This window comes from Gasterosteus aculeatus, chromosome 2 (assembly GCF_964276395.1).
Source record: "Gasterosteus aculeatus chromosome 2, fGasAcu3.hap1.1, whole genome shotgun sequence".
Lineage (NCBI taxonomy): Eukaryota > Metazoa > Chordata > Actinopteri > Perciformes > Gasterosteidae > Gasterosteus > Gasterosteus aculeatus.
This window is the reverse complement of record NC_135689.1, coordinates 16,063,817-16,087,761: the sequence shown is the minus strand read 5'-3', so window position 1 is coordinate 16,087,761 and position 23,945 is coordinate 16,063,817. Positions and strand designations below refer to the sequence as shown.

The 23,945-nt window shown below is 43.8% G+C and overlaps 1 protein-coding gene across 5 annotated transcripts in view; it reads right to left on the bottom strand.

Moving 5' to 3' along the window:
* The window catches only part of gnb1a (guanine nucleotide binding protein (G protein), beta polypeptide 1a), a 30,138-nt gene extending 6,987 nt beyond the window's left edge, over positions 1–23,151 (bottom strand). Inside the window, exons 1-5 of one of the 5 annotated variants that reach the window (XM_040193365.2) lie at positions 22,655–23,151; positions 4,552–4,658; positions 3,776–3,814; positions 3,431–3,537; positions 124–187 (exon numbers count right to left, since the gene is read on the bottom strand). In XM_040193365.2, the coding sequence (XP_040049299.1) occupies positions 124–187; positions 3,431–3,537; positions 3,776–3,814; positions 4,552–4,608 (267 nt within the window). In that variant the 5' untranslated portion in view covers positions 4,609–4,658; positions 22,655–23,151. Of the gene's footprint in view, positions 1–123; positions 188–3,430; positions 3,538–3,775; positions 3,815–4,551; positions 4,659–4,894; positions 6,213–22,654 lie in introns of those variants that run through there. The other 4 variants (XM_040193367.2, XM_078084824.1, XM_078084828.1 and 1 more) reach the window with 4 other exon arrangements.
* Positions 23,152–23,945: the final 794 nt, after the last annotated feature.

Genomic DNA, 23,945 nt, shown 5'->3' with positions numbered 1-23,945 from the left:
ATGCGACAAGGTTGCTTAACCCATCAAGGGCACAGACTCTCACTACAAATAGTGTTACCCTCAAACACTTTATTTTATTAATAACCCAGTACATTTTGTGAGCCCAAGTCAAACTTTGTTTACCTTGTTCGTGGTGTAGCTGTCCCAAATAATGAGTTTACCATCCTGGGAGGCGCTGACCAAAAGCCTGATAAAAAGAAAGATAGTTTAAACTTTAGGACCAATTCAAAGTTCAGGCACAGGCCGTTTTGTATAGACAGTTTATTACAAACAGAAATGGCTTCTTTCATCTAATTTGATACAATCATACAATCTATGTACTCATGTTCTGTCCTTCAGTAATGAAAATAACAATGATTGATAAACACGTGACATGAGATTATTTGTGTATGAACATTTTTGTATGTTTTGCAGACTTTACTTCAACTCTTCAAAACAGCAGTAATTCACATCAGTGAATTACAAAAACAGACCTGCACCACGCTTGCATGGAGTTTAAGCAGGTAATGAATAGAAGAGCTTTTAATCCAGCACGTGTACACCAGATAAATATGTCACAGCATTCTTTTTTTTAAAGCTGCATCAACAACAACACAGTATTCCATAGAATGCACACTGCTAATCCTAAAATAGGCCCATAAAGAGCGGACATGTTGCTGTGTAATTTACGTTTTTCAGTATTTTAAGTACCTCAATAATCCAATCTGCAAAGTCAAAGTGCGTTGAGCACAGTAGTTGCAACAGGAGGCGCTCTCCGGTGCCCAGCTTTCTGGGTGAATCCAACAAGAGTAACCACAGCGACGGTCCCAGTACGCAGAGGAAGAGGAGTGAACACACCCGGGCCGGCTGGGACCGCGCACATCTTAACTACCGCGCTCACATGTGCACACACCGCTGATAATAAGATGGGGACAGAATGGTGTGTGCTGGGAATTTCAGTCTAAAAGAGAATGAGGCATTAACGCGGCAGCCTTCAAATGATCTGATTATTTTACGTGTGTGTGTCAGCTGGGACACACCGATGCAACGAGATGCTCCCTTTCCAGGCAGAACTGAGCTCTGACGACACGGTTGGGAACAGACTCCGATGTCTGGAACGCCCCGGTGAAATAAATCAGTGTTGCTCGTCACTGGTCAGATGTGTCTGAGTAACCGTGGTGCTGCCGAGTGACGCAGTCAAACAGAGTGAGTAGAGTTTCTGCCAAGCTGTGGTCCTGTGCAGCTGAAGTGAGGGTTGTGCGATGATTGATATGAATGAAAGTTAAATTGTCTTTAACATAACCGGTTCAAATGAATTAGAGAAATTATATTTCCAGGTGTCGACGAACTACGTTTACATGCATGCAAACAAATAGTTTCTTTATATATTAGTACAACCGTTTGCTTTCAGCAGCATTATTATCAATTCAACATTGGATTTGGATGTGCTTGTTATACGTGTGTGTCTCAATAAATGAGATCACAACACTACTCCCTTGAAAGATAAATCCTATTGAATTATTGCCCAGCATAAGACGGAACTGAATAGCAGCAAAGGCTTAGTGATTTCCTATTTATGAAATAAACATTTGGAAAAAGGTTTTATTTTAAGAAACACACGGTAACAAAGTCGTATAATGGATATGGACGTTGGATATTGGTTGCGACTCACTGGCTGCATGTGGAGCAGAGTTATCGAGTTCAATAGTTGTGGCCGATGCCCAGTACTATTATTCAGAATCTTTTTCCACCACAAAATAAAGTTTTGGGAAGAATACAATGTCACAGTCACGTTTTTCCCGAAATAGAAGTAGAAAGGAAGAAGCCAGCTCTTCCATTCCTAAACGAGGGAAGTGGGAAAGCTGTTGAGTAGAGGCGCCAGAGGATTGATTCAAAACTTCTCAAGCCGTATCAGTAACATGTGTCTTGGAGCATCGCTCTGTCTATGAATAACTAACAGTACTTCCTGTTGAACAATGGATAGTGTGAGACTACTCTTCCTTATTTCATGAGCTGTTTGGGCTTTACACGTTATCACAGCAAACGTGATAAAAAGGGGAAAGGCATTTGAATACCAATTTGGATGTAGATTACCATGGCGACGGTCGTTGCTGAAAGCTTTGAGTCATGATATTTCTGGGGCTCCGGTGTCGTCAGCGGACATCCGGGCCCGGACCTTTCAGTGCGCTGCTCATGTTTAACATTCTGTTTAGCAACTTGAGATGGAAGTCTAGAGTTAGAGTTTAAAGGCAACTTGTCCAACCGGATTGTTTACAAGTAGCCAGTTTACAATCTTTTTTCAAAATCGGTCAAGATCAGGCGCCGCTAGAAGGTTGAAGGCATTTCGTGTCTGGCCAGTTTGCTCTGCAGACCTTTTATCTGTATTCAACTAAAGCCTACTTGAATGCGATTGGTCAATATCACACTAAAATGCTGGCAGGAATTTCCTTGTAAAGGGGAATAACCAACAAAATGATCAGCAGTAACATTACATTCGGCAGCAGACTTTTTATATTTATTTTTTCATTATAATACTACACTTTGCCTCTTAAAAAGGACTTCAACAATTTATAAGTTAGGATTTCTGGTACATCAGAGTGCAAACCCCTGAATCTTTAACACAATATACAGTTAAACCAACGATGGTTCTTTTCCAAACTTGGAAACCTGCCACTGCAGACTGAATCCAAGCAGTGTCTGTGTGGGGCTAAAAATAGCAGACTATGGGTCAAAACATCTTCATGTGACCTTCGTCCTGGGTTGCTGAATCTCAGCAGGTAGTCTAATAAACCCCCCAATGCCTCTGGGAGGTCAAAATTAACACATGAAACAAACAAACAGGAGGAGCTGGAGTACTTCCACTGGATGGTGATGAGGTGACGTAGCAGTTTGCAGCGCTCTCCCTGCGGACTGACGCACAGCGGCACCACGGTGATTAACTCGCGCGTTGCTGAGGTGAGAGGTGTGTGCGACTCGGGGGAGGAGGGGTTACGTTTAGAGGCTTTGCATGCGAGGAACGGGAGCTTCATCTTCCTCGGCTATCTTGCTCCTGCACAGCTCTAACAAAGGCCGACTCCATTTGGAGTATTTCCCTAACCCACATACCCCACCCCCAATGCACACAAACACAGCACGCACACACAACAGACAGACTGACTGACGCCCGCCCAAATGCGCAATGAAAAAAATGCATTACTTCTTGTGTAAGTGCACAAGTATCCTGCTTTAGAATGGCTAGAACACGGAGTATATGTTAACCTGACGGACCGCTTTGTACGAATGTCGAGAGCGAGCCATTGTAGAGCGCCGTGGCTCGACGAAGCCCCTCAGGACCAGTGACGAGCACAAAGACCGTCAAGGTTGCCTTTATAGTCACTTCCTGTATTTATGCGAGAGGCACTGGAGGAATGATTATTTCCTTAATGGACGGAATGGAGTTGAATGAGATTACCTTGAGTCAGTGCCCCAGTGCATGGCATAGATTTTAGCCAGATGACCCCTCAGTGTCCGTCTAGTGCGCATTTGAATTCTGCCAACGGGGTCGATGCTAGCTGTGATCTAAACAAGATAAAAGGGAGAGAAGAAGTCAATTTGAGGAGGCTGTGTATTTAAATGCTATTTGCACTCAAACTTTAAGGAGTACTCCTGAGGAAAAAAAAAAGAACATCACGACCGCCCACAGTCAAACATCCAAGCTAATTTTAGTACATTCTCCAATAGATTTCAGCCTCATAATAACTACTGGAAGACACGTTATATAATTATTAATAAACACGTCTCTCTCCGTGCATCTTACCTGAGACAGAGTAGCATCCGCACACGCTTTCCTGGCATCCTGAAACACAACAGCAGAGTCAAAATTGCTTCAGCACAGTGCATCAAACAGATCACTTTATGAAGAACACACAACAAACTAAATAAAAAGTGTCCTGTGGCAATACAATTTACCGTGCCTCACCAAATTGATACCTACAACAGTATAAATTGGTTCAAAAACAAAGGGGCTCTTAATTACTAAATCAATGCACTACGTTAAAATTACATATATATGATTGTGTGATCTCAGATTAAGTGCATTGTTGCCATAATCGCACCATAGAAAAAAAACATGTCATTATGTAATTATGAACCAATACAAGTTAGAAAAATGAAAGCATTTACTCTCTGCATTGTAAGATGCTCTCATTAGGTTGCACAGCACTACGATGACGCAAATGGGAAGCCGGTATGGGCTTTATGAGCGCGGCTCATAAACCGCGGCGTAGGCAAGGAATTCTGTGAATTTGTCCTAATAGAAAGACTTAACACGCCATTGGCTGTAAAAGCTGTAAAAGCCTTTCCGTCACTTTACCCAGATAGACCGGTGTTTTGAAGCAGAAAAACACTGGATGACAGAAACGGCTTCTTTCCTGCTTTATCTTCATAATGCAAACTACGATGCTTCTCAGTGAACAACCTGCTTTTATCTACACCATCTGGAAATATCTGTCTCCAAAGCACCTAACGGGAAATTAGAAACTAAGAAAAAAAAAAAAGAAGAAACGGGCAGATTTGAGGACGTGAAGGCCTTACTCTGATCTGGTTCTTGAGCTGCTCAGCCTCCTGGCGTAGCTGATCCAGTTCACTCATTTTCCTCTGCTAATGGTGTGCTTCGCTCCGCCGCCGAGACTCTTGCTGATCTAGGGAGACAAGAAAATGAGAGGCTTAACACATTAATATATATATATATATATATATATATATATATATATATATATATATATATATATTTTACACACACACACACACACACACACACACACACACACACACGTGAACAAACACAATGTTTGTACATAATGTGCAACCAAGACAATCGTACTGCATGTCTTTCTTGACTCTGCATTATGTGCTTCGTCTTCTGTGAGGAACTTACGGAAAGAACACGTCAGAGTCCCATAAATCTGATCCAGACAAAAGTTACGGGGAATCAGAACTTCAACACTTTCTAGACTGTAGACTCGTCCTTGCCAGCTTCGCACTGTTACCTAGCAACAAGCACTCAGCTGTTACTTTAGGCTTAAGAGACAGTTTTTGAAGATGATGTTGAATTCGTTCTCTTCCTTCACAAACAATAGCAAACCCTCAGGCAGAGATTAGGCCACACGAAGCAGCTGATAGCCATTACTCAACAGCCAAGGCAAAGAAAATAATGGCTTTAAAAAAAAAAAAAAAGAATCCACTCAGCTATGAGGGAGCAAAACATACCCGTTTACTGACAAAAGAAGCAAGAATTAAGAGTCCAGAGACGGCAGAGAGGCACAACAGGACACCAGCCTTGGTTGCGTGGCACTACTGGAACCCCAAGGCGCTCAGATGACGGGCAAGGTTTGATGAAGCTGTCGATGCTCTGGCCTCTGGACTCTAAACTCTCTTCCAATGTCATCGCTGTAATCCTGGGACACAGTTGATTCAGCGCCTACAGCCAAATCCGGTTAAGACAAAACCTGCTGATGATCCTAAAAGCAGTGGCTATCCTGCTGACCTCAATCCTCTAGTTGACACTCTTAGCATTGACACTTTCACTCTCCATAGCTGGAAGACAAATACGATCGAGAAGAGCTACAGTAACAATTCTAGCCAACAGGCCTGTTGGTCACTTATGGTATCCACAGTTTCAGCGGTACAATCATCGATACTAGAAGAGCCGGTAGAAGTCACACTACGCCATCCAGTCACAATCATTTCACGCAGTGTCGTCCTTTGATACTCCCTCCTTTTACTCATTCCAACAAGCAAATACACACTTTTCTAAACACAAATGTTCCTTATAGGGAACTCCTGGTAACATAAATGCCTATCTGTGAAATAACTGCACCGACTGTCCTGCAAACACACCTTACCTCCCTGTTTGGATACAAGTCCTTGGTCTTGGAGAGGTTGCGACCTTCAGAATGAACACCGTATGCTTCAAGTCCTGACATCCCAGCAGCTAACCGTCACCTGATTGGCCAGCGCCGCTAAACGAGTGTGCAATTGGGCCAGGGGCCTTAACCCCTACTCTCTGCCATAAAAATCTCTGGGTAATATCAGACTAATTCTTGTGTCTGCAACATCCCACTAATTGACAGGTGAAGTAACATTCCACTAACTTTTCCAAAAAAAAAGAACTGGTCAATAGATTTTGTTTGAGGCTTGTAGTAGTCACACATGTGTAAACGTATGAATGACTCCCCGATCGCACTGGCACACTCAACATTTGGAGATTGTTGCACCCCATAGTAGCACACGGCAGTTCCGCCCCGCCCCGAAGTCCACGTGCGCACGCAACACCGGACAGAGTGCGCGACCCTCCACAACGACCACCCCGACTCCTAAACGCTGTTTAAAAAAGTGAATTCAATAACTGCCGCTACGGACAGAGGCTTGATTTCTTTCCTGGGAATGTCCTGCTGGGCCTTATTTTAGGGACTTTTGGGTTTTACTTGTTTAAAACGAGTGAGCAGCTGGGCTGAGGTCAGGTTATCAATGGAGCCCTTCAAGAACATTCCACTGCTCGGTCCTTTAAGGGCTGATCTAAAACAGGGTTTGTTTTAGACTGCTTCGTATGAATGAACTGCAAACATTTCTGCTTTACAAAACGGCCACATGCTCCAGAACAACCTAATCAGATGAATGTTTAATTAATGAAACGCAGAGAGTTATAGGAACGGAGAAGATTCTCTTGACAAAAACATAATACGGCAGTAGTCGTTACTGCTTTTCGTGTTAGAGGTGTGATTTGGATAACCGTTTTTCCCTTGTGCTGGTGGTGGGAGTGTTGAAACCACTGGCAGGCCAACAGATACAGCCTCCACTGCACTGCCTTCTCTTTCTGCCAGCTATTTTTAGACAGGTGATGGGGGAGGGGGAGGAGGAAGAGGGGAAGGAGAGGGGAGGGGAGCAGACTTCACATTTTCCAGCCACTCCTATCAGCGCCGACATCTCTAGCGCAGTGACAAGGAGAGAGGAAGTGTAATTCGACTCCACACACTAACACACTTCGCTGGTATTTCTCCTTCCTGAACAACAATGATCACGCTAGCGCCGTTCATTTTCACAGAGGAGAGACGCTCATGGTGTCCAAACCGAAGGACATTTTTACAGCGGTTTTCTTCTTTAAAAAAAGATTTAAAGTACTGAAATAGAATAGAAAAAATATTAACTTGCATTAAATGTTAAATCTATTCAAAATAATAAAGTGTAATTCATTTTTTTTTTAATCTTTTAAAACAAATACGCAGTGCTCCTTTACTTAACAGACAATGCGTCCAATAGCATATTGTGTTGCGCTTTTTAAAAGTGGACCAAGGCAACCAGACGGAGGAGACTAGTTATCAAATAACTAAAAAAAATATTTATTGAATTTACAAAAGAAAATGCTGGCTAAATAAATAGAGGAGGGCAGCGGGTATCTAAACTCGCATGTGATGTGTATCCTTTCATGAGTTGGACAGTAGATTTTGGGGGAAGACAAAAGGCTCCACCCCGATGACACACGGCGTGCGGTAGGCTGAGAGATGTTCTGGTGCACAAGAGGATCGAGGCAACAGAGCCAGATTAAACTAATGAGAGTGAACAAGCAGAGGACAATTGGGAGGGGAGCTGCTAATTAACCCCTTGGTGAACATGAGCCGGGCTCACTTACTTTACCGGCATTAAAGAGCGAGCAGAGGCGGCCCACACTTCGCCGCGCGTGTTGACCTTCGCAAAAGAATACTCTGTAGAAATGACACAGTAGAATATGCTGTACATACTGTACTGGCTGAGATAACACGCGAAACGTAATGCAATCCGGAACAAGAATGAACTATTTGATGCTATGAACAAAACTAAAAATGAACCACTGCGGTGATAATATTCTACCAGACGCGAATGACAAGCACAGATCATCAAATAATAATTATTAGTCTTGATCATCAGGAGCAAACCTTGCATGCTATTCTAGCCTGGAAACATTGCAAATACTGAATGTATGTTCTGTGGGTGCACCAGGTAAAGTAAATGCGGCGTAACTACTGTTAAATAATGAAACTGAACTGCTGAGCGCATGAAACAAACTTCAACTGAGCCCCTTGGGTTTTACAAACGCTTGTCTTTGATCATTTGGGGTCAGAGTGCATAGAAGTGTTGCAGATGTGTGTCAAAGACCAAGACATGCTGACGGGGGACATTGTGTACAAGGGAGGTTTGGTCCACGTTGTTGCAAGTGAAGAGGGAATGTATCCGACTGGGCAATAACCTATTATATACATTTATGATATATTTTCACACTCAACATGGAATGATTATTGTTTACACGTCGCCCAGCTACGTGACAGACACAGCCATGTATTTGACACACGTTACTGTCGTATTCAAAAGGTGAGGTGCGGGGTAGTGCGCTTCATCATTTACGGCCTCCTGCTCGGATACCATGTGCCCCACCCCTTGCCTTCACGAGGATCACATCCTGCTTCCCCGGTCTGATTGTTCCCGCTCCCTCACATTCCAGGGCTTCAGAGTGCAATGACTGTTGTGGTGCCTTTGCTGCTTCTACAGTCATGCAGTATGAGGTACAGAAGGGAATGGAGCGGACTGTTGCAGGGAGACTTTCACCAGCCGGCTGTGGCGGCGCTTCGCCGCCGATCGCCTGTGTCAGCATGCCGCCGCCCCCTTAATGCCAGCGCGTAGCTTCTTGAAGCAGGCGTTTCCTCTTTCAGGGTGTTTCCCTAGCTGCGCTCGTGTGTCTCTCTCTTCCTTTGTCAAAACATTCAGCGGATGTGGCGACAGCGAGCACACTTTACAAATACACCCGCTCTGTGGTTTCTGCTGCCTCCATTGCACCCGGCATTGTCCATCCCGGCTTCGAACCAGGCGATGCAAGCAGCTGCATTACAATAACAGGTTTCACTGGACATCATACGCCAACAGACAAATGTCAGGATAAAATCGGGATGGACGGGTGTGGGGGTTGGTGGGTCAGCAGGAGGCCGCGGTGTGTGTGTGTGTGTGTGTGTGTGTGGGGCTGCAGCGCCAGAGGCGGCCACTTCATAAAAAATTAGGTCAGTCTGGCTTAAATCAGGCCTAGTCCATACTGGTAAAAGAATAATCAAAAACGCACCGTTGATAGAAGCCTAGTGCACCGAGTGCAGATGCGACGCGGGCCTGTGGGAGGACGAGACCCCGTGCTGGCAGTGGGATGAGGAGGTCACTGCGGTAACCCAGAGGAAATACATAAAATAGAATAAAATGCGTGTCGGATGAAGTGAGTTGTTTCTTCGCAGCTTATTTTAGAAGAACCAAAGAGCCATTGTAGGTGGGGTCTAAAATGTTAAATTTCATCCAAAAAAGGTCCCACACAGTAGCTAAATCGAAGCTGGACCGGTGAAACTGCAGATGGCAACAAGACTCCTTTGCCGAGCTTACAATGGGACTGCACTTTCAGGTCAGCATGCAACTGGTAGGCTTTTAGAAAAGCACTCTGTCTGGGGAGAAACCACCTAATTTCTTCTTCTCCTCCCTAACCATCCATTAGAAGAAAACAATGCATTATTTAAAAGCATTCTCCCATACCCGTGACCTTTGCATTTGGGTCAACCCGTATTGTGCTCGTAGCTTCCAGTCCAATTAGTGTTACTGACTGGCTTTAACTTTGGGTTAAATAATATGAAAGAACTAGGTAATAACATTTATTCACTTATGTCAGCTCCCATTGTGAATGTTTTGACAAGTGGCGCACATATACGAGATGATACTGTAAGTGCATGCGTCTTTTTTTTTGTCTGGTCAGTGGGCGGGAGCCCAACTAAGTGCTGTGGGGAAGGCATGCATGGTAAATGGAGCTGAAACACAACCAGGTCACAAGGAAGGCAGGAACAAGGGAGATGATGATGCAGTGCAGGAAGACAGAAGGGGATCGCTCCTGGACATCTCTTAAAAGCCCCATCCCATCCCCTCCCCCTCACTTTATTCTCTCCATCACTCACTTACTATGGGCCTGTGGTATTCCAACCAACAGGAGGTATCTGCAGCAGTGGGCGCCAAACACCGGGCCGCGGACCTGTACCGGCCGGTGGGCCATTTGGCACCGGGCCGCACCACAGAAAGATTCTCTCACGATTGCGTGCGCTCGTCCCTCTTGACATATTCTCCAAGCATAACCAAACTTTTTTTTCCCCATGTTAACAATTATCCACTCCTCGCTGGCACTAGCAGACAGCGAGCGCGCAACTACATCCCCCTCACCCCCAGTCTGCAACAACTACTACCCCACCCCCTACCGGCTGGTTATTTGGTCGTATTTTTTTCCACCATGAAAACGGTCTTTGAGGCAGAAAGGTTGGGGACCACTGACCATCAGCACCGAGGAAGTAAAGTCTTCACAATGAATAAACATCTGGTGAAATGTTTTCACCATGGTAAAATAAGAAGTTAGAAATCAATACAAAATGTAGGTGTACAATGCACGTCGGCTCACTTTACATTATTATTCCAAAACACCACAACTAGCAACAGCAAAAAAAAAGAAAAAAAAACATTCCACTGTATGAAAATATTGCTTTGGATCAATGGGGGTTTCAGGCAATGAACCAATACCCGCTTTCTTAAACACAAGTAGAAGCAGTAGATGTGGTGAAGACATCCCTAATATTCAAAAATCGTCTGTACTGTGAAAACCGACCAAACTCGACTTCGACCCTAGTGGCTATTTTTTCCTGCATCAAAGTAAAGGTCCATTTGACATATTCAGGTTTCTGCCGCGTTGAAGCAGCGTGTGCCGATTATCACTGTGACACATGTTGGCAACTCCGAACACATTCAGCATGCGGGTGAAGGTTGACAATGTGTGGATTAGTCCTTTAATCACAGTCGCAGGAGTAGGTGGATTTCAAATCCTTATGAGTCTTAAGAAGAATAGATTAACTGAAAATGAATTGCCTTGGGCCCCACAACCCATGTTGCACTGTTGAAAGTGGAGCAGAATCCTGGGGCTACGAATGAGTATGCACAAGCTGACACAGTTCTGTTCATCATGTTCCACTGAATTTGGCTGCACTAACTAATTTAAGGAGAGACAAGAAACCTTACAGTTCAGCATTTTGTAGCTTGAAGAGGCAGCCTTTACCTTTCCCCTGAATACTTTCGGGGCACGTGTGGTACATTCCAATCTGCTTTAAACGGAGTGGAACTGTACCAGAAGGATGGTTTCATTTTCAGTGATTTGTGGCAAGACAACTTTTGGCCACTGAAACGTGGGCCCAGAAAGATGATATGCACTCACAAAATAGCTTCAAATGTGTGTGAAACAATTCGGCAGTTGAAGCCTCATAGATGACGAGGCTAATATATATATATATTTTTTTGGGACCAATTGAAGCTGTAAGCATGAACCAAAAACCTTTCCACATCAGCGCAAATGGAGCCAGGGGCAATAAGCATATGGTGAATTGTTTGCATTTCCTGAATTCAGTAACTGTACATAAAAGGTTACAGGAAAAACCGTTACACAGTGCACTGAAACCCTCTGTTATTGTACATCTGATCATTTTGGGGCCTCGTCATGTGATGTGTAATCTGCTCAAGGGGTGTTGGTGCAGGCCTGGCGATAAATTGATCGCACACTATCTGAAATTGAGTGCAATAATATTTGGTGCTGCGATATTCATTTTACATATAAATTAACATTTAAGTTGATCGCGCTGCATCTGTCCTTTTTCCTTGTGGAAAGCGGGGGCGGGGCTTAGGCAGCGCACACACAGATACAGAACAGTGAACCCGCCACGTTAGAAAAGGTTATTTTTCGTAACATCTACAGCCAAACCCTGTAATATAATCAAGTCCCAATGGACTTGATTTCGAAGGCACAATATTTGGCTTCAACGTTTTGGCTTTAAGCCGAATGAGAGAGAGGAGAGCTAATCAATGTGAACGAGCCGGTGAGTCGACTTTGTGGCAACGAAAACGGGCAAGGCATCAAAGCTAAAATCTCACCTAAAACAACAACCATCCGCCCTCCGTCTCTCAACCTGAACTACTGTCGGCTCCTCCGGACTGCTCGTTCGCCTCTGGCCGGCCGATTGTTAGTGGGAGCGAGCCGCTCAGTCTCTCCCTGCAGCCGCGGAGCGCGGCGCCCTGCAGACGGTTGAAGCCCCCGGGTTCAACCTCCCTGGCTGCCGCGCCGGACTTTCCCGCTGGACTCATTTTCACCGGGCCCGATGCTTCGCCCGCTCCGTGTCCCTTGCACTTAGTTAGGATATATTTTTTTACATTCCGATTATAATATCGAACTATTCTGACGAATAAAACGTCCTTTGTTCTTTGAAAGAGCGTACTGGTATTAATATGCTATTATTTTATCAATATGTTCACTGCATTGGCATAAACTGGTCTGAAAATTGCAATAATATCGTAATACACGTTGGTGCAATAATTGCACAATAAAAGTTTGATATCGTGACAGTCTATGTTGGTGACACTTATTATGACATAAAGCAATAAATGTGTATTATACCTTTGTATACACTGATGACCTGACTTGTGTACCTCACAAACTGGCCAATGTAAACAGATTAAACCAGCACATGCACTTCACGGTTAAACTGGTACAGAAAAGGGACGAGTAGATAAACGGTATTAAGGCTTCATCTATGCAAGTTGTTAGTGTTGCTATTGCGACAATATGGATTTAGCCATTTATGACTTTTATAACATGGCGCTGTATTCTAGACTTCCATTATATTTGACAATTATTCTAACTGTGTTTTCTTCCCCCATTGACTTGAGGAAGCTTCATCCCCACAGCTCTGAAAAGGCTGATGTACCCTGGCATTTCTTAAATTACAGAGCTGCTCCAGTCTACTTTCTTTTTTAATTGTAACTTTTAAAATATTCAAATACTTAGTTTAATCATCCATGGGGAAAGCAATATTCATTTAAAGAAAATAAATTAACGCATTGAATCAAATTCTTAGAGAAGAATCTCAATTCTTACATATATAGATTTCCTTACGCCACTATATCAAGATCAATGTGTTTTAAAGCTGATCTGTGTATTCTTATGCGTTTTAAGCTTTACCTGAATGCAGGACAGGTTATGGAACCCAGCGTTTCCCTACTAAACTTAACGCTATAAAATAAACTCCTGTGCTTGTAAAGATGTCTTTTAGAACTAAAGTGGTTCTAACACACATTGTGGAAATACTTTCCACAATGTGTGACATTTGTTTTCACGGCTGTTGACTTGAAATAGGATTGGGCCTTTGTGAAAACAGTCAGCCTAGATGTGGAATTTGTGTGAACTGTCCTTGTAACTGGGCACAATTTTGTGTGGGCTGCCTACTGCGGGTAACGGCTGATGATCGCGGACATAACGTCAATGGGACTGACAGTGGCGTTTAATTGATTGATCAGTGAAACATTCCATGATGCTCTTACTAGACAGGGGGCATTGTGAGAACACCAGAATTAGCTAAATGAAAAACCACAACAATCTGACAATAGAATCCACAATAAGATGGTTGGTAACACATTCCTCTACAGCACCACCTCTGAGCAGCAGGGCCGTGCCAGAAGGGCTAGCACTAATGTCTGCTGATTTTCTGCTATCATATCGAAGAAATTCACAGTGAAAGTGGGAAAAGCAGTCCTATACATTACCATGGTATGTTTTGTGCTCCGCAGAGTTTCAAAACCAGCTTTTCATTACAGCTAAATGTTAAATACAAGAAGGAAAAAAAGGTCAGGCTAACCTAGAGCCAAAAGCATGGCTTTATTTAAAACATAAAATCCACTTCTTTGATTGCGTTAATAATCATATCCCTCCCTCTGCTTTCATCGCAAGCTTCCAAGAGAGAAACAAGCGTGTGTGGAGTCACATGACAGCCAGTCCACTAGATTCAAATAGATCTTCATTTGAAGGATCCGATATCAGTTTCTAAAAACCACAAGAGGGAACCTGTAATGAGCCTTTTTCCGTAGACATGTGAAGACACTTAGTTGAAATAAACTGGAGAGCAGTTCCTCGACTGAAGGATCTGCCAAGCATCCATCCGCCAGTTAAATGGCAGTGCGCAGGGGGGCGGGGGGGGGGGTCTTGCCGTCATGATCACTGGCGATATCCAGCCCTATATCCTTTGCACAAATAACTATTGACTATGGCCGCGAAGACTAAAACTCACCAATACCTGCTAGCTATACCGTTCAGGTTTGGTCCCATTTTCCTGTGACAGCCAAATGTCGAGAATGAAATTTAAATAAAGCGTAAATGGTTTCTATTCAAAGCTGGGCAGGTGTTGACGTGCATAGGCAAAGCACCGCTTGGGGGTTGTGATGGGCTTTCGGCAGGGTTCCAGGGTTACGCGGTGTCTAAGTGCTGACAGGTGTGTGTGTGTGTCACTAAGCTGCCGTGTTGCCACTTACTTTGACTGTTAAAAACAGTGGCTTTTAGAGGTAACAGTATTTCCCTCAGTCAGCGCCCTGTAGGAGTGCGCAGTATAAAAAGCTATAGAAACACATTAGTATGCAATGGCCCTATGTAATGACTTTTGACTACATCTTGCTGACATGCCCCTTTAAATCGGCTGCTTTTAAAATGTGTTGTTTTTCAAGAAACATTCAAGGCCATACTTCCCCACAGTACCAGGAAAAAGTGTCCCAACGTTTCACTGGTACTGCATATGAGCTGCAGGTCAGACATTTTTATTAGTCTTAGAATGGAAGATTTGATATTACAAACATTGAAGAAGTGTATTTCTTCCTGACAAAATGGAAGCATTTGATTGCTGCAGAGTTCTCAAAACTAACCAACAAGCAAACATGTTTGTGTTTTTGTCCACAGTAGAGTCAGAAGTAAACTCCATTCAAAATCAAAACCGCCCGTTCAGTGCTCCCAAAATTGCCTCCGGTTAGAACGTTCAGTCATTCATGTGCAAATGACAAGTGGTTATGTCATTTTAAGTTAGACTAAGTGGATCCACAACGTTGATTTTAACTTTAACCCCCTGAACCCAAAGCAGTTTCTAGGTATTTTTGGCTCCATTCATATTTTTTGCGAGGCTTGTCATTTTAAAAAGTATAAACAATACCAGTCAATGGTTTGAATCGAATGAGAAGACCTGTCCAAACGTTAACGGGTACTGTTTATATTTGGCCTTTAAGTTGTTCAGAACCAAAAGGTCGTTTGTGCAGTGCAACAGTTAAAGATGCCAGAAATCCTAAGAGACTATATAATGCAAGTAGATTGTCTTTCATAATTAATTCACAAAAGAATTGGCCAAAACAATGGAATCTATAAATCCAACATTTTCAGGTTGCAACAAGTGTAACCAATGTCTAAAAAAGCAGACAATCCACATGCTATGTATGCAGTCACATTCGTACAACTTTAAGCCTTTCCTGTCCTCTCCACGCTGTTCAGCAGTCTGCAGTTCAAGTTTCACCAAAATGTCATGGGACTGCCGTCCTCCCATGGAAAAATCATGGCTCCTAATTAGCACGGAAGAACATCAGACGTGTAGGGGGAAATATTGTCTGATATTTTTTAGGCTTTGTCGGTGCGTTTTTTAGGGAAGCTTTTGTAATACAAGTTGTCGTAACTGCTCGACATATCAGTGACATTGTAGTACGGCAAACTCCAAATGCCAACCAACAAGTTACACCACTCGTTGCGTTGCACGCAAAGTCCCCCATTTCACCCAAAACGCGTCCCTGCATTTGATTGCTGCAGTAAGAGTTCTGGCCAAAGGGCCACTGCGGAATGTCTTTTGAATGTTTCAAATACATTATAAAAAATGTATTTGTTTTCAGTTTTATTAATGTTTTTAAATGTTCTCCCTAATGTATGGTTAAGTTCTTGTAATAAAGAGCTTCAATCTTCCACCTGATACAATCTTTCACTTGTATCATCAGGTGGGACTTTCCATCAAGTCATAGTCCGTAACGTATCCGTTTGGGATTTTGCCGTTGGCATTTTCATCATCATCCCCACACTGAAACATGCACACACCACCTTCTGGATCACAGGTATTCAACCACATTTAAGAACGTACAAATAGTTTATTGGAGGCCGAGCTCCAAACTGGCATTTGGGGTTAAAAATAACACGTGAACATGGGACTGGTGACATTGTGAAGTGTGTGTGCGTGCCAAACATATTAAGTTAAGTGAATAGAACTTACATAAACTTACATACAGCTAGGCAAATTTCAGCTTAACTGTATGCAGGTCAAACTCACCCGCCAGCAGATCTTTAACAAACAAATGACAGCGCCTACCTAGCAGCACAATCTTTAGCCCCACATTTGACTATGGATGTGCAACACGCATGAGGAAACTGTTTCAGTTGTGTTCTGAGAGAAGCTCACTGAGTGAAGAGGAAAAGGATTTTGATTGCTAAACCACAACACAGCAGAACTTAAGAGTAGTAATTATTGCCATAATGCAGCGGCCACCAGTAGTGGCAAGTTTAAATTCAGACTTCACACGCAGATGAGAATGTATTCTCAAATAATGTCTTTCCTTCTTACATGAAGAGTAGAAGCATTATAAAATTCAGAATTTAAATCCACAACAGCTGCAGGCAGCCGGTCAGCAATGAGTGTAATTATTTATCAGCTTTGATATTGACCATCTGTTGTCTGCTGCCATTTGTTTTATTCTGCAAAAGAATAATGCGATTGAGGAGTGAATAATGAGGGAAGGACACATTGTGCTCATTCCCAAACATGTAGCCTTGTGAACAACTTCAAACCACTCCCTTTTAAGAGATCCAAAACGCTGGAAATCATATGGTCTTTAAAACACTCATACAGTGATGAAGTCATGACACACAACTACATGATACAAAATTATACTTGAATTTGTAAATCATCATATTGTTCCTAATAAAGTATGTATTGGTATATTTACGCACTGCTGCGTAAAATGAAGACAATGGAAAGAATCAAACTGTGAAATCTCCTGTCGTTCACATAACGAAATGTAGTCACCGTGTCTGCAGCCCCATTGCGGCTCAATGACAAACACCGAAGGAACGCCGCTACATCCTCGGTTTACAACTTTGTGTGCAGAACAGCACTGCCAACAAAGACAGGTAAGTTAAACACAGAGGTAATCAATGCTGACCTGATGTTTTACTTCATTCTTCAATGTCACAACGTAGCCAGATTGCTGCTTCGTATAGGCTGCACAGTCACAGCCACATATGACCAATAAATACAGGAGGCTCAGAAGCTATGGCTTAAGTTCTTTGTACTCTCAGAGCGACACATCGCAATGATGATCACATCCTGGATTGAAACAACAACATGGAAGTTTGGAATTCTTGCAAGGAACATCAAGGCTATAATGCATGACAATGTGGCTAATGTTGTTCCAGCCCTAACGTTGTGTATGGGACATCTATAGCCCCCACAAATAGTGGTAAACGATGCACATTTAGGCATCCCTGGCCTGAACACAAGCCAATTCAAGATGCAAGATGGAAAAGCTCTTACAAGATCAGCCGCCTCATACAGCAGCGTTGGTCTGTTAAGACAACACTGTTTGGATCAGGAAGTTACATAAAGAGAAAAGCATTTCCCTGACCTCAAACCTCTAGAGCGAAGGCTGGTGGAGGAGCTACAACACTCTCAAGCTATTTGAGTATGCTGCGGTTTCATCTCAGTGGGGAGTCACAGAAGACCCTCTCCACTTGCATCTGTCCACACAGAATGCAGCCTCTGGCAAAAAAATGCCCCCATAATTTCCTCCGAAAATTACAATTTAGTTAACTAAATGGTTCAAAACAAAATATCCACGCACCGATCGGCCATCGAAAAATGGAAGATAGATTAGCTTAGGGTGGAGGAAGACAAGAGAACCACCCGCAGTTTTTGAAAGGCACTCGAGGGACTCTTGCCGACGACGAACTGTTGTCAACCAGCAGCGGCGAATTCTTCTGCTGACTTTATCGAGGTGAGCAAAAACATTAAGAAATAAGTGTGCTTGCATCACCAGACGACCGAGCAACATACCATCGCCTATGGTGAGTGATAACTAACATTAAGTATTCATTATATTGAAATGATTTTGTTAGCTAACGTTGGTTAGCTCTAATTAGCTATTTAACTAACGTTAGCTACGAAGGTTTGCGTGCAGGAGTGCAGTCGGTGAGAGAAGTTTCCTCTCCTCATTAGTTACTGCCACCTTTTGGTTAACAGCCAGTCCTCTATTTGGGTAAAATACAATTAGTTGAGACTGCAGCTGATTCAAGGTTTAAATGTTTTGTTCTTTGTTTTTACAGAAGCATGGAGTAATCCGCTCAATAACAGAGACAACTGTGGAAGCTGAATCTGATGCAAAGACAGCGTTCTGCAGAATGCTCAAGCCGTTTGACATTTCTTGACATATTGCTTAACACAAGAAACTACAAAGAAATAAAAGTAAAATTTAATGAGTGATTTGTTTTGTTAATTTTGGTTTAAAAAAAAAGAAACACTTTGAATCTGTAGACTACTGCCTAATGGTCGTATTGCTGCCATTTGATGACAAATGCATATACAGGAAGCTCAAATAAGGAGATTTTATTCTTTTTAACCAAGATTAAATGTTATTTCAAAAAATGCCCCCAATTTCTTGTAAAATGCCCCTGGTTTTCAGTCAGTGGGGGCAAACATTGCCCCCTAAATAATATGTACATACCCTGGCATAACCTCATCGGTCATTTAGTGGGAACCACAATTCTCAAACAGTTTGGGGAACAGCCGTTGGCTAAAAAAAAAACAAAATACATATCCTTTGCGGCGGTGGAAAGCAAATGAGGCTTGGTATCTCCCTCTGACATTTCTTAGGCAGAGTCTTGCTTGCGTTTGCCTGTTGCATCAACACCTCTTCTCTGCAGCTGGAAACGGTTTCCTGGGACGGGGCCAGGCTAAGTGCAGAACACGAGGACATGTTGGATTTATTTAATTAATTACAAAACTCATTCCAACGCCGACGGACCTTTGATTCCAAAATTTGAGTTGGGCAGCGCTGGACACCATCCTTCACTCCCAACACGATGCACTGTTGGCAGGACTCAGTGTTTCACTTAATAGAATAACATGGCTGCTGACCTTATAATAGACCTTCCTTTAAGTTAGGTTTTGCACTTTGATATGCAGACCCTTGTTTACATTTTGTTTTGTGCTGCATCATACGGTGATAAACGGACATCAAAACGACCCAAACGAGTGATAACATAGTAATGGTAACTAATTGGTGAAATAGAATATTGATTAATCCAGTTTGTTGAAGCACTTTGTGACACCATCCACTAATGCAATGCAGAGTGAAAACAAAGTCTTGACCATCAGGAGTTAGACCCAATCTGCTGAGTGAAAAAACACACGGCACTCAAAAAAATAAGTACATTACCGTGTGCTTTTTCTGATGTTAATAGACACTTTAAATGGCATACGTACAGTCAATATGTCATACAGTCATATATGTATGTTTTAACTAATTAATATGACTATCCCAAAATGTGAGCACCCCGTCCGTTAGTCTGTAACAACTTCAAACTGAAGTCTTGAGCGCCGATCTTTGTACAAGCTACTATTTGGTACGGCCATATATAAAAGATGCCTTATGAACATAGTTAAAAGCAGGATCACATCAGACATGAAGGAAAATCAGCACTATCGCTGACCAAATCCACATAATCCCAAAGAGTGAAATCCCCAGAGATTTTAATCCTATTCATATCCCGCACTTGCAGATTAACAAGAAAAAAAATACACATGAGTGGGATAAAAACAAAGACCCCGAACGCACTAAAGGCCAATGACTAGTTCTGAACACATGGTCATTATCTTGTAGTTTACACTCATCCCACTGAAAAGCTTGGCTGTGTATAAATGTCTTAGACACATTACTGCCATTAAGGCCTTCAGATAAGCGCGTCATACACCACTTGTACTGCATTATATCAAAAGACTTTTTGGAAAGAACAGCATTGTCCACCAGGGTCACTGGACAGAATATTGAACACGCTCTGCCTGCCAGTATGGTTTGGGTCACGGCAAGGTCACAAAAGCTGACAGCATTTAATGAAACAATGTTTAAACCAGAGTGTCATAATGGGATGCTTCTGGGTGTCAATACAGGTTCTTATTAAAACTAATAAAAGGTCAAATAATTATAACAGGCTCTGACCAGTGGTGTGTATATGCTTCATTTTATATTTGCAGTGGATTACTAGATAAAGAGAGCCATTACATTCAACGCCAAAGTGTGTGTGGGGTGCGGATCCCAGCGCTTAAAGCGGAGGATGGATCTTAATCACTGCATTTGCAATTTAAAATCAGAGATTTATCTTTCTAATCTATTCAGTTATATCTAAGAGTTCTAGTCCGGCTGGAGACAAATCTTTCCAACTTCCCTAAAGTGTTTGTACGGATGTTTCAAAATATGCCATTGGGTTTAATATCAAAATATGCTTAACAAATGTTGATTTCTCATAAATCATACATGCATTGACCATGTTCCGTGATGTTAATGATCCAACAACCCTTCCCCACCATGTTGTCCTGGATCAGAGGTGCACATATTTGACTCATCTGAGCAGGATTCCGCATGCACTCTTAAAACGTTTCAATCCCAAATACGTTGTGTACATTTTCACGATGGGTAAATCAAAGCAATCTAGTCTGCCAAGCCTGAACTCATCCGATGCTCGGCATCTGTCTCGGAGTCCGAGAAAAAGCGCTGATGAGAAAGGCTTTGAACGCCATCTTGTTCATTGCAGCTGCTCGGGCCCTGAATACAGGAACCCATTCATTCGAGGAGGCGGCGGCGGCGGGCGAGAGGGAGGGAGGGGGCACGCCGGCTACATGAATTCATCTGTGTGAACCCGTAAATACAAATAGCTCTGTTAATACACACCAAACGTGTCATGCCAGCGGGATATTTCCGGTAATGCATTGTGTAGAAGCCACGGACGTTACATGCATGCTGCCCGGGTGCTGCAGGAGGCGCTCGGCTCGACTTCCTGCGACAGCCCGCCTCGACTCGCTGCTAAAGCATCTCTGGGCTCGTTCAACGTGACCACTAAAAACACAAATCTCAGAACGCATCGCTCGTGCTCGATACACGCTATGCGTGTGTGTGTGTGCTAACCCCGGATCCGGCGTCCCGCTGCAGGATCGAGCTCCGGGCCGCTTTAACTCGTCCGGCCCGGTGGAGCCGCGAAACAACTCGCGCTGCAACAGACCCGTGATCGAGATAAACAGATTGGGGGAATCCAATTATCACAAGGCAATCTCGTTTTCGCATCATTAAAAGAGAAGTTCAAATTGAGGTCGAACGGTGTGTCCGCTAGGCGACGAAGGTTTAACACTCGTGGAACTAAAATGGCTAATGCCCCACCGGGTCCACGGCGGCGCGTACCCCCCCCCCCCCCCCCCCCAATACTCCCTCGCTGCGATCGGGAAATCAGCGTTTCCGCTCGCCGAGAGACGTAAATATCTGTTAGTTTTACACATCGTGCGGTTCTCGCAATCGCAAAACCGATTTTTTGGTTTTGCGTGCTTTGGGGAGACCTCGCGGGGAAGGCTAGCGTGCAGTTCGCTGTGGCGTACAGCAGCCCTACACACACGGAGGGTTGGTTTCGATTCACCGGATTAAGCACTGCTAGGTCAACGAGCCCGTTTAAACACAGTTCGCCAAAAGAACAGATTGCGACTGAGAAATGTGGCGGGCGCGTCCAAAAACGCTTAATAAAAAAAGGCAAAAAAAATCAACCAGTTTAGAAAAGAAGCTGCATTCGAACACTGTCCGTATTCGCGGAGGGTTATGTGTAAATGGTTCTGGCTGCCATGTTCGCAACACGTACACACACACACATATCAGCCATACCGGGAGCCAGACGTAGGCTGCTGCTGGCTAACTGGCCGTGGAGCAGCGGGTGGTGGTGGTGGAGAATCAGTTGGTAAAGTGGCCACATCTAGACTCGTTTTGCTGGTGACGTTACGTCTAACAGCACGAGAGGAAGTAACCAAATCCAAACTCTGTTCACGGCTGTTGGGGCTACGCAAGCAGATAAAGTTGCAATTATGTCATTACCGTAACTCGCCAAAGGGTTAGTCAACAGCGATCCGAGTAGCGAACGTGCCACCAAATTAGCTCACCGGGTAACGTTAGATGTGAAATGTGTGCCTACAGACAGATCCAATATCTTGGGGATAATTAGGCTCTATATTACGATTTAACGTGAAGTGGATAGACTGGCTACAGTTTGAAACAAATAGCGATGTTTCCAGTGAGAAGTAGGAAGGTACCCGGACGTTGGAGAGGGGTGCTGGCTAACCTAGCAAGCGTTCGCCAACTAACAGTTAACCTTCCAATTTAACTTTTCACTAACACGGGGCTTCGACTAACCCCACCAGCTTACCGCGGGGAACCATGGTACGCTAAACCAGCTGGTTAATGTCCTGGTGAATTGGCACTGGGGTTAACGCAATGCGTTAAGTTTTCTTGACCCACACCCACTCTCTTGGCAACAGCGAGCAGCTAGCAGCAGGCTAGCGGCAGGCTAGCGCTAACTCTATCACTTTTAACCCCTTTCGTTCATCTTCCCCGCTCGAAAAGCTGGTAAACTGCACAGACACTTACTGCATTTGCCGAGGCGCACATTCAGACATCAAACACCCATCCTTACCAGCGTTCAGTTGAGGGTATCCGTTGTTTATATCACATTGACTGGAAACAGCTAAATCTTGTCTCTCCGCTCTCCGCCCAGGCGCCTAAGATTTAGCTAGCGTTAGTTAAGCTACCGAGGAGCGGCACTCCCCGAACCCAGTTTTTGACCCGCCGAGGGGGGGAGACACACCGGCACAGAGGCGCAGAGATAAGTCGGCGTTCACCCAGAAAGACGTGGCACAGTCCCGTCGGAGCGTTCTTCCGTCTCAACGAAAATTCCCACTCAAAGCAAAAAAAAAATCCCTTCTCGTCTTTCCCACCGTCGTCGTCCCTCTTCTTTTTTTTCTTCCTTCACGCCAGGATCTCAGTCGCTTCTTCCTCCGGCCATCAAACAGCAGAGATGGGCGCGGTAACCCTGCACTCAGGTCTGGGAAACCCCACGTTACGGCAGCGTCACAACGCACGGCGTCGGGTCGGCAGCTATCAGGAAATGCTGCCATTTTTGGTAACACCCCACACGCTTAAATAACGTTTACCTGGCAAAACGGCGCGTTTAATTCTACGGCCGTGGTTATTTGCAGAGTTTAAATCGGCTCTCATGCGAGAATGGGCTTTTCTCAACCCCAGAGTAGTTAGATAAACAGCACTTGGTTTTGATATGTGGCCCACACAGCTCTATAGGCTGTGTCGGGTACTTTCATAATAACCAGGAATTATTGGTTCAAATATTTAGCAACAAATGCCCTGTGTAAAGTCCCAAGTCTTTGGTACACATGCAACCTTTGGCTCTTTGGGGACGGTTCTATCAAAGTGTCTTTCAGTGAACTTGTGATATGAAAAAGTTTGGGAACTTTTAAAAACGTGACTTGGGTATTATAACAACCACCACGTATGACTTTCAGGTCAGTACGACAACCGCTACCCCTGAGTCAATAACACAGTCTCATTTGCAAACCAAAGCAGACCGTGCCTCCAATTTGACTAGGAAGCTGCGAGTCCTTTCCTGCCAGCGGGCACGCATCCAGAACGCTCTTTGCTGCACGCAAAGTCATTTTAATACACGCTCATGGTTTGATGATCTAATTCATACTGATCCATTAGTAATAAGTCACAACTCGCTCCGACCGCCGGCAGAAAAGTTGTCAAAATATGCCGGCAACGGCAAGGTTTCTGTTGACGGGTGATATTACCTTTGCCATACTTTATTTGTTTGAACTGATGTGCCCTAGTTCAAGACAGGAAATCACTGGGGACTTGCCTCGCGCGCTCAGTGCTTGAGGGTGGGCCTTCACTGCAGCGCAGGGATCACT